We start from the raw sequence: 12,096 nt of genomic DNA, 5'->3' as shown, positions 1-12,096 counted from the left end.
TCTGGATCAATCTTTATTATAATGGTTGAAAAATAATTGTATGAATTTTTTGGTTAGGTCGACTCAATTTCTGGCTACACTCCCAAGATCCCTTATGTGTAAGCACTTGGTCTCCACTTTAGGAGCACTACAGTGTAACGGTTTGAGTGCAAGACCAGAATAATCAGATGCAGCTTCCAGAAAAAACAAGTGTACTTGAGCTATGTCTTAAAGACTAGACAGATTTTAAAAAGCTAATGAGTAGAGAACCAGTCAAGACAGAGACAACCTCATCAAGAAAGCTGGAAAAAAAACCGTATGGTGAATCCTTCTGCAAAGTAAATAATACACCCCAGGACTATTAGTTTTAGAAAACCACATTTCTTCATACTGAGTTTGCCTGAATTATACTGATTCTATAACTATACAGTTTTGCTGCTATTGACATTAACTGTATTTTAATTACTATATTCAGATTCTAAAAACTTTTCAAAAACAGCATAATTCACTACAACTACCTCTGATTGTTCATCTACCTTTTCATGTCTATGTCAGCCTTCCCAATTAGTCTCTTAAAGACAGGAAATAGCCACTAAATGTGTATTTTTCATCTGATCGTGACCCCTTATAAGAAATCAATTTTATACTGCCATCTAAGGCAAACATATAAAACTGAAATTAAAAGTTTCTTGAAGCAATATCATATGAAGCACCAATTATTTTATAATCTTTTTTCTTCATTTCCTATTCTTTTTAAAAGTTTTTAAAAATAGTTTCTTATTGAAGTATAGTTGGTTTACAATGTTGTGTCAATGTCTAGTCTAAATCAAAATGTTTGTTATACATTCATATTCCTTTTCATTATAGGTTATTACAAGGTTTTTGGTATATGTATTTTTATTGAAGTATGGTCAGTTTACAATATTATAAGATATTGAATATAGTTCCCTATGCTGTAAATAGAACCTTGTTGTTTATCTGGTTTTATAAAGATTTCCCTTGTAGTTCCAATTGTACAAGATCTTATGGCAAAGTTCAGTAGGTATTCTGTGAGAATTGTTCCATATGTAGATGTATTTTTGCTGTATTCATTGGAGAGGGTGAGCTCGGTATCCTTCTACTCCACCCTCATGAAGCCCCTCTCCTCCTATTTTTAACATTTGTCTTGACCCCAAATAAACTGATTTCTAAATCCATAATAGGTCATACGTAAGACCTGCACTTGAAAAATACTACCCTAGAACCTGACACAGAGTTCTTTATCAGATTCCCAATAAAGTCTGGAAGAAAGTTTTCCCTCATTTCAGGTGAAATAAGAACATAATGAATTATTCAATTTATTTAAAGAATTCTATTCTGAGATTCTGTATGATAATTTTTTGGTCTCCAAGGTTGTTTGGTGGTTGTTGTTGTTGTTGTTGTTGTTGTTGTTGTTTTTAATGAACCAATGGTAAAAGTAAAGATTGTAAGCTGCCAATTACATACTGGTCTCCCAATAATTTTCCCCCAAATTTTACTGAATCATGAAATCTCCACTGCCCTGCTGTGAGATTTCAAAGACACATGAGAGTGTCAGCCTTCAACAGGTTTATAATTTTGCCGGGAAAATAAGACATAACAATTTTAAGACTTGCAATAATTACTTCTACTTTAGGAGAAGAGATATTCTGTGGTAAGTGCCCTAAGAATGCTCCTATGTTAAAAGTTCAAGGGTGAATACTTTGAGTTGGGAATGAAAGAGAACAAATAAGGGTGTTCAGAAAGGAAACAGTATTTGCGTTAAGCCTTGAAGGGTACTTCAAGAGAGAATAGCCACAAGGATGAAAAAGTGCCAACCAACTATGGGGAATAAGAAATAGGTCATTTAGGCCAGAATATGTTAAGACAGTAGAAAGAGATAATGGAGGACTTTGAGAACAAAGCTAAAGTACTTGAATTTAGTCATGAAGACAATGAAGCGATCTGGAAGAGCACAGTCAAAGCACTGCTTTAGGAAGATTAATCTGAAGCCCTCCCCTCACCCAAAATAAACTATAGACAAGTGGAGATTCTTCAGGTTATGGAATAATCCAAACACAGAAAAGTAAGTATTTCAACTGTGGTGGTAGAAAAGCAAAGTGAGGAATGGGAAAAGGTGACAAGAATTGACAAGTCATAGAAGAAATTTTAATGTGGTAGGCAAAAATGGAAAGGAATCAAACATAGTTTTAAGATTTCAAGGCTGGGTGATAACAGACTGGAAAATAAGGAAAAGAAACTGATTTAGAGAAAGGAGCTCAGTTTCAGGTATGTTAGATTTGATGTACAAGTTGGTTTTGAAGAGTCTGTAATGGGATAGGAAAAAGAACATTGGACTCCATCAGAAAAATCTGAGTTCAAGTGGAGAAAATGGTTAGGATCTAAGAAAAAAACCTGAACACAAAATTATATCTATAGTATAATTTTAACTGTGTAAACAAGTAGGCATAGGAAAAGACTAAAAACAAGTACATCAACATGTTAACATCAGTTGCTTATAGATAAACTAGAAAAAAGACAATTTGTTTTTTTCTTCTTTTGTATTGTGTTCTCATTGGATACAAACCTGACAAATTAGGCTTCCCACCCCACTCCCCACCAAAAAAAAAAAAGAAAAAAGAAAAAAGAAAAAGAAAAGAAAAATCTGGATTCTAATAGTCTTTTTTAAAAATTGCAAACTCTCTGACCCTTAGTTTTCTCATCTATGAAAGGAGAATAATTTCTTCTCTCCCAAGGTTAGCATGCAGATTAAATGAGATAAAGCTTTTTGTAAACTATAAAGCAATATGCAAAGTGAAGGCATTATACTAGTCTGAGACAGCTAAAAACCAAAGGACAAAAGATCACACACAGACACAGAAATATACTACAGATTTCGGATTTTCCATACTGAGGTAGTAGCTGATTAAGTAGATTATTTCCTTAGACTTTTTAAAAGTTCTGAATCAATCTATCTTAAAATCAAAATACTCTTCTCAAATTTCTTATGAACAAATTATTGAAGTTTTACATGTAATAGAAATAGACTCGTGCATAAAATTAATATACTACTTGTTTTACATGCCATTCAAACTTAAACACAAAGCAGAAGAGATCCAAGTAATATCATTCCCTAATATTTGGACTGCTAAATAAATTATTTCATGGTTTTAAAAAGCCAGGATCTATAGAGATAAATTTAGCAATCTCCAAATGTCATCTCAGAAGTTACAGGCTTGATACATGGCACTGCATTCTAAACGGTGCTTCTCCTTTCATCTCCCATTTCTCTTGCTTTACTTAAGCTTCAATATCTCTAGATATGTATTTAAAACCAGATAGTAAGCTCCTGAAGGGCAAGAAGCATGTCACAAAACAGGTATTAATCCACATACGTGTCAAGAAATACTCCAGCTAATTCATGTTACAAACACTGTAGTAATCATTTAAGAGTTACTACTCATGTCATACCATATAATGTAAGCTTATCTTGAGCCCTTCAAGAGACAACCAGTAAGAAATTAAAAGTTAAGAAAAAAATTCTCCAAGTAATGTTATTACATGAGGAACATTTTATATGAATAAACATAAAAATGCTTTAGACCAGATTAATATTTAAAAATCATGCACTACATAGTTCCTTTAAGAAACCAAGCGTACGGCTGAGATGAGAAATGATAGTTCTATACTGTGATGTTAAAGATTGTTTTCTTAAAATACTTCATAAATTGAAGCATACTACTACTGCACTGAGAATGTTATGTTTCTTATACTAACCCTACAATTTCATTCATTACAGTTTTTCCTTAAAAAGAAGTTTTGGAGTTTTGTTTTGCTTTTAAACTTTGGAGTCGAAAAAGTTAAAACTGACATGGTTAACTGTACGCTTTCTTTAAAGCATAAACACTGACTAAACTTCTAGGCTAATTCCAAGTCTTAAAACTAAAATCTTTATTATGAAAAAGATATGCTAAAAAAACAAAGCATGAGATGCACCTAACCCCTTTCTAATGAAAATCAACTAGAAAAGCTGTGTCAATGGTTTCTCACTTTTGCACGTAGGTCTGAGATTTAAAATATATACTGCATATACATTTTGTATGCGTATGTATATGTATATACTGATTTGAAGGCAGGACATCAAGATAGATTGTTTAGGGTACCTTCCCCTCACTAAGTTAAAAAAAGTTTTGATCCTAAAACGCTGCCTTTTTAAATTACCAAAATTCAGAAACTAAAACATACTACACTTAAAGAAAATTCTAGAGTACAAGCACCTGCCAGCCAAATTGCCTGAAATTCATCAGCTGCAGAGATTAAAAGCATCCTTTACTTGTTTTCAGGTAAAACAAAATACAACAGGTATATAACTTCAATGTGGCATATGTAACAAAGCCAATCACCTAAAATTCCTCTCAATTTCAAAACCACTACACAGCTTTAGCTGCCATTAGACATCTTATAAAATGCACGTAATAGTGTTTTCCTTATCTAAACACTCAACAATCAAGGGTACAGTTTGAATTTCAAAAGTTTTTCACTTTACAAAATGATGCACCATAAGATCCCTTTAAATAATCAGCTTTTCTAGAATCATTCTATTTATAAAGCACTCAGCTTTTCTGCTTATAAAAATGTAATTTTCTCATTTTTTTCCCAAGAACCCATCTAGTATATAAAAGAAGATACACATGTACACTTCCTTGAGAATAAACGCTTTCAATACTTATGACCCCAGAAGAACTTCACGTTTTGAATTCTTGTTTGGTTAAAAAAAAGTTTTTTTAACATCTCCTAGAATACAAGAGCTTGCCTTTACATTCACGGCTCTCTTGATAAAATAAAGATCAATGCAACTGTAAGCTCTAGACTAATGAACTGCAGGAGCAGAAACAAACAATTTGGCAAGAGCGAGCAAAGCTCTGCTTAAAGACTACCAGTAAAATATACCAGCATTACCCTTCCCCCACCCCCAACCCTTTAAGGTTTCAATTAAGTTGGGGCCTAGTTTGACTCTTTCAAGGGGGACAGAAAGAGAAAGCACAGAGCTCCTGCTGAGAAGTATCTTCATCAAGAGCAGCTCCAGAAATATAGTCAGGAACCATTTCTTTCCCTCAGTGCTGACACAGGCTCTTTAGAGACAGGCATTTCCCCTTCTGATCAATATCACATTTTGAAAAAGGAAGTCTCATCAAGGTACCACCCAAGGATGGCATCAAAAGAATAAAAAAATTATCAAATGAAAAAAACAAATTCAACATCAAGGTCAGCTATAACGCTTTTTATGAAAAGTGGGAACCCCAACTAAAATTCATCTTCATCTTTCAGCTTCTCCTGTCAGTTGCTTCATGAATTGGATAAGAAGGGATAAAGTCACTTAACAAGGCACATCCACTGTTTCAAAATAAACCTAAATGCCCCCAATTAGTGAGAAAGACTCCCACAAAACGCTTACAGAAGATGAAGCTTTGGTGAGCCTTCTCAAGTCCTCAGAATCATCAGGGAAGAAGTAAAAGCTGATTCTAATTTAAGTAGTGATCCTACCATTCTTACAGGCTGAGGAGTCAACAGTGCAGATATCTCAGTCCCCCAACACCCCTCAAGACACTCAGTTTTTTGCCCTAGTGTATGATTACCTCTTTGTAAACATAAAGGACAAGTCTTTCAGTTCAGTAAGATTAGCGAATAAATCCAGGCACAAGGATAAAAAAACAGTGAAAAGTTGATGCCTCTTTAAAAGGAGCCCAAGAATGAAACAACTTCACTATGTAAGGAATTATAAGACATCAAAGGTTAGATAATGGACAACAGGTGCCTTTGGGGAGGAAAGAGTAACACTCAGTTGCCTCCTATTTTAGGATTTCCACTCTCAAAGTCCTCGAGAGTGAGAGAGAGAGAGTGTGTGTGTGTTTTCTTCCCAAAGAAAGGTCCCAAATTATTGGTTTTACTATTTAATACCCATAATGGGTCCATTGCTCTTTGACTTACTTTCTTACTTTAGATTAGAAAAAAACCATCTAATTCCAGTATGTCTGAATAAAATATGGCCTATAGCCAGATCATGCACTGAGCTATGAACATAAACCAACTAGGAATTTATTATCAAGAAATGCAAAAGAAAGGTGTCTGAATACAAGCTACCTCCACATAAAATACTCAAAATACAAATCTAGCAGCAGGTATCACATAACTGCAGTATCAGCCAAAGCAGAAACTGTTTCTCTCACCGTAACAGTTGAGCTCAATCTTTACAGTAACCAGATTCCAACGGCCTCTCAAAGAATAGTAATTCCAGACACAGATTATAGGGCACTGAGTACCAGCCTCGAGTTCTGATCCCCTTACCCAGTTACAAAATTTACTATCTTTGGGTGAAAGGGGACACTGAAAGTATACTTCTGCCTACTCACTCAATAACCTCTTCCCTTTCTCCATTCCACAAAGACAACATATTCCAAAAATGGAGAATCCTTTCTTTCCCGGACAGAGGCCCCCTTTTCTATGGATTCACTGGGCAGGATTACTTCTCCCCAGCATGCTTGCAGCGCCAGAAAATACTTCTGCTTTCACTCCTCTCTTAAAGAGGGTCCCCCAACACAGATGCACCTCTTCCTTTCCTGTATTAAGCAAATGATGCTTCAGTGCTTCTGGTTCTCTCCACTACTGCAAAACGTTCACAGAAGTGGAAGGAGTCAAGGGAAGTTGTCAGTTACTCTGACAGATACTTAAAAGAAGACTCCAAACGCACAGTGAAGACAGGAGGGGTGATGCCCCCTTCCCGAAGAGGGAATGGGGGTTCCCTACCCTAAAAGGGAGCCTCTGCGTGGGTAAGGGGTGTCCCTACCCTGAAAGAGAGCTCGGCATGTGGGAGGGGGGAGGAATGTTGTACCCAGAAGAGAGGTCAGGGCTTGAGAAAGGGGTGTCCTAACCCTGAAGGTGCGGGGAGCCGTCAGAGTATGGGGAGGGGCGTACCAGATACAGGGGGCCTCTCTGAGAGAAGGGGTTCCCACTTTGGGGAAGAAGGGCCCCGCACTGAAGGGGACGCTGGGAGGGAAGGAGGGTCTTGCAGAGGAGGTCTGGCATGGGGGAGGGGTTCTGAGTCCTCCGGAGCCCGCTGAGGGGCGGCAGGCTCGAGGGGAACATGTGCACTGGAACTGCTGCCATCCCGAGGGGCAGGGTGGAGAGCAGGCCTGGGCCGCGTGTGCAGGGAACAAGGTTCCCACCCTGCGCAGGAGACGGAGGACTCGCAGCCGTACTCACCGAGGCTGCCGGCGAAACCGTCCATCTTGCAGGGAAAGCGCCGGGCTCCGGGCTCAGCGGGGCGGGCACTTCATTCAGCGGACCGACTAGGGTGGCCGACGCTGAGCCTGACCCGCTCGCTGTTTAGGTCGCCCGGCTTCGGCTCCCACCTCCCGCCTCCGTCGTCCGTCCGTCCGCCCCGGGGCAGTCAGCCACGGCCGTCCGGGCCACTTCCCCGTCAGGTTGAGAGCCGCGCCGCTCCGCCGCCTGCCCGGCCTCCCTCCCAGACAGCAGCAGCGAGCGCCGCGCCACGCCCCGCCCCCGCGCCCGCGCGCAGCGGTAGCTCCGCCCCCGCGCACGCCGTCACGCTTCCGACTCCGCCTCCCACGTGATGATCCGGAGGCGGGGTTTTGCCTACTCTTCCCTCTCACCTTGCCTCCGCCTCGGATTCCGCCCCCTTCGCCAGGGCGGGAGGCTGCGCTTGCGCGGTGGGCCTGCTGAGGGCCTGGGACTTGAGTCCTGAAACTGATTCTGGAATGTGTGGGCATCAGGGGGTACTTTCGGCCTAGGATCCTCAGGAGAGTCTAGGGACTCTGTTCTGCAGCCCCTGGGGAATCCGCGGAGGTGCATGGGAGCCCCCAGACAGGAGATGGTCACCCTTGTGTTTTAGAAGGACACTAAAGAGGCAACCAATTTCAGGGAAGAATCCGTTCTTCTGGGATATCCCTTTGCCCCAGTAGAGTGAGGGAGAAACGAGGGAAAGTCTTGGCTAGCTCAAGGCCACCACTGCCACAGCCGCAGGGCCCAAGACAGACCAGAAGCAAGGAATGTTACTGCTGGATAGGATCTAAGAGTTGATCTTGCCTCCCCTTCAGGGGGCATACTGAGCCATAGAAAAGACATGACCTGCTCAAGGTCATGGAACCTGGTAGAAGCAGAGCTAGAACCCAGACTTCCTTAATCCCCTTGGGGTTATTTCCACCAGGGATGTGTAGCGACCCCTTACAGGGCAGATCATATTATTAGGTAGTTTAGATAGACATGAGCACTGGGCAGGGGGAGAGGACAGGGAAAGGAACAATTCAGAAATTTTTACTTTCTCTAAATGAGGGTCAGTAAAAGAAGTCAGTTAAAATCAAAGAGCTGCAGCTGTGCCTGCGAGGGGGCCCTGGTATAACTTGACCCAATGAACCTGCCCAAAAGGGGAGTGGCATGCCAGAGCGCAGGGAAGCTGAGTTGTCAATCAATCAATCAATCAGGAAACCAGGATATAAAAACTGGAGAAACAAAGGAACGGCGCCATTTTTCCTCTGTTGGTTTGGCCCGGTCTCGATTCTCGATTCTCCGGAGGGTACCATCTTTCACTATTTTTTTTTACTTCACTGATAAAAATCTTGCTTATATCACGCTTTTTGTCTCTCATCAAAAATTCTTTTTTTGGGGGGTGACTAAGAACTGAGGTAATTCTTATTTTCCTTTTTCGGAAACTTGTAAAGTTTACAGGCTTTATACAGAGGCTTCCTCTTCCTCCTCCCTTCCCCACCCACCTCTATTCTCCATCCTTCTAAAGACATTTCAGTGTTTTCCCAAGTCCTTCCTGGGACAGAGTTGTGTGGATCAGGATAATAGTAACAGGAGAAATGTAAGGTACCCAGGAACTAAGTTGATCAATACAAAGAGCTGAGTTACAAAAATGTATGAGTCATTCTAGACAGAGTTGCAGGAGAAGGGGAGAAACGAAAGAAGATGAGAAAAATGAAGTAGCAACTGTCATAATGAGAGGGACTTGGAGGAATTAGATGGTTGAAAGGACTGTTAACATTTTATCACTGTCTTGCAATATACTTTGGTGCCTCTTTAAAAATCTTCCCTAAGAATCTAAAATATTTTAAACTTTTTTTTTTGGATATCAGACCCATGTGTCTTCTGAATACCATGCTATGTAGAGACTGGTCGTAAGGCAGCCAAGATAAATTCAAGTTACAGACAAAATGGTGTCTAAAGTTTCCTCCTTCAAAATTAAATTATTTACCCATTGTTTCCTTTGCAATGGGCATTTTCATATCTGTGAGTTTCTATCAAGTTTAATCCCTTAATATTTGAGATGTCCTCAGTTCTGACAGCTGCTCTTCGGTGACAGCATGCATAACTCTTCGCCTGAGGTCAGTTAAAGGAATAAGAACTTGCATTGATATATATGTATTTTTAAGTTAAACTTTTTACTTTGAAATAATTATAGGTTCATATGTATTTGTTAGAAATACCCTTCACCCAGGTTCCTGCCAATAGTAATATCTTACAAAACTATAGTATAATATCACAACCAGGATATTGACATTGATACAGTCAAAGATACAAAACATTCCATCATTTCCATGAGCACAAGGATCCCTCAAGTTGTCTTTTATAGACACACCCATTTTCCTCCTGATACCACCCCCTCCTTCACTCCTGGCAACCACTAATCTGTAATCCATTTTTATAAATACAGTGGAATCATATTATGTGTAACAATTTGGGACTGGCTTTTTCCACTCAGCATAATTCTGTGGAGATTCATCCCTGTCATTGTGAGTAGTAATAGTTGTTCTTTTTATTGCTGAAAAGTATTCCATGGTCTGAATTATCACTGACCATTCACCTGCTGAAGGACGTTTGGGTTGTTTCAGTTTGGTGCTACTATGTTTAAGGTTGCTATAAATGTTAATGTACAAGTATTTTTTCTGAACATTACTTTTCATTTCTCTGGGATACATACCCAGGAATTGGATAATTTGCTTGTATGGTAGCTGTACATTTAGTTTTTTAAGAAACTGCCAAAATTTTTTTAAGAAGAATGTGATCCTTATTTTTTTCTTCCAGTTTTACTGAGATATAATTGACATACAGCATACGTATGTATATTTGAAAATATACATATGTATACATATAATATGAGAGAAGGATCCACATTTTGTGGGGCCCTTTTAATACAAACTAATACAAAAATTACAAATACAAAATTAGATTAAATGGGTATTTATTTAGACTAAAACAAGGAGTCACAACAGATTACTCATTTTACGAGTGCAAATACTATAAACATTACAAAATTGAGAAATATGACATTTAATTAAATATCCAACATAACTTCAATACTTTTTTTCCCAAATTTCTTGGCTGCATATTCTTTGATTACCTCAATTTTTTTTTTTTTTTTTTTGGCTTAGTAGATATCATTTACTGGCATCCTGTTATTTGACAAGTTTTGTACCCAGGTACTTTGTATGCCTAACCCCATTTCAATGTCACAGCAAGCCTATGGGATCAGTGTTATGGATATGACAGTAATTTTTTAAATAACTTTTTAATTGTGAGAACAATAGATAATTTAGTTTTTCCTCTAGCATGATTGATCACATTTGTCTTTATTACGATAGCTGGGATGCATAAAAAACCACTTCACACATATTATACAATCTGTTGGTAATATTGTTTCAGGAATTTTGATTAATCCCATTTCATGTGATTCCCATTTAAAAAAAGAATAGAAACAAAATGTATGATGAATTTAAAATTATACACACTGAAGGATAAACTGGGAGTTTGGCAGATACAAACTATTGTGTACAGAGTAAATAAACAACAAAGTCCTCCTGTATAGCACAGGGAACTATATTCAATGGCTTGTAGTAACCTGTAATGATAAAGAATATGTGTATATATATGTGTGTGTGTGTATAGCTGAATCACTATGCTGTACATCAGAAACCAATACAACATTGTAAATCAACTATACTTCAATTAAAAAGGGAAAAAATAAAATAAGCTACAAGAATAAACTGCCCCCCCAAAAATTATACACACTGCATTACTGAGTATATTCCTGACAGGAGAGAACTTTTGGTTTGATACCAATGAGGACCAAATTCTCTACTTACAGTTATACATGACTGATGAATAGAAGAGTCTTCTCTAGACTAGCTTCTGGCTCTTGATGTTTCCAACTCTCTGTCTCCCATACTACCCACATACTTCCAGTGCCAGCCATGTGTTCAGATCACGTTATGACCTCTAGCTCTGTACCTCCATGACAGGATGCCAGGTGAATCAGTGCAGAGGGTCATAGGAATATTCCTGGAATCTGTTGCTAGACAAAGACAGCCAGCAATAACTTAATTAAGTGACCATAGCCCATGTAAGTATGTTTCATTAAGCCTAAAATTAAGTGTATCCCCAACTCAGCTTTCCCTTAGCCAGATACCCAAAATATCCAGGGTCCCTCCAACACCATCTGACATAAAGGGAAATGTGATAAAGAGGAGATTGTAGTGGAAAGACACTTTCCTAGAGCCTGGGAAGAGACCCCTAGAACTTAAGTTTCATTCACTTCATGATAAATCTGCCTCTGTGTTAGTTACTTTTATTTTTGCAGAAGTAATCTGTGATCATCTTAACTAGTAAAGTCAACCAAAAGTTTATTAAAAACAAACAAAAAGGACAGGAAAAATGAAATAAATGTTCATTTAAAAATAGGACAAATTGGAGGAGAAAAACAGCAGTCACTTATACACAGCAATTCCAGACTTCTGCTAGGATAGGTATTACGAAAGGTAAAGAAAGTTCTTTGCTTAAATACTACCATTCTTTCCAAGGAACTCCCTTACCCACTGTACTCCATGGCCCCTGGCTTTGCTATTCAACAAGAAAAGGGTGTTGGGGAATATACCTTCCTTATAGGCTGCTCAGCTCACTTCCTACTAGTGCAAATATGGGATCCAAAGGTTACTTTCAACCCAAATAATCAAAGGAGTTCTTTGAGAACATGATTCCCTCAAAAACTTGGTAGGTTTTTAATTTGTTTGCTTCCAGTAGGAACATGTGCCAATAACCACACCCAAG

The 12,096-nt window shown here is 38.8% G+C and overlaps 1 protein-coding gene across 1 annotated transcript in view; it reads right to left on the bottom strand.

Annotated features, from left to right (window-relative positions):
• Positions 1-7,536, bottom strand: part of EML4 (EMAP like 4) — a 125,358-nt gene extending 117,822 nt beyond the window's left edge. Inside the window, exon 1 of the mRNA XM_010967700.3 lies at positions 7,237-7,536. Within this exon, the coding sequence (XP_010966002.1) occupies positions 7,237-7,261 (25 nt within the window). The 5' untranslated portion in view covers positions 7,262-7,536. The remainder of the gene's footprint in view (positions 1-7,236) is intronic.
• Between the last annotated feature and the right edge of the window lie 4,560 nt (positions 7,537-12,096).

This window comes from Camelus bactrianus, chromosome 15 (genome assembly GCF_048773025.1).
Source record: "Camelus bactrianus isolate YW-2024 breed Bactrian camel chromosome 15, ASM4877302v1, whole genome shotgun sequence".
NCBI lineage: Eukaryota > Metazoa > Chordata > Mammalia > Artiodactyla > Camelidae > Camelus > Camelus bactrianus.
This window is presented reverse-complemented; position numbering and strand designations above follow the sequence as displayed.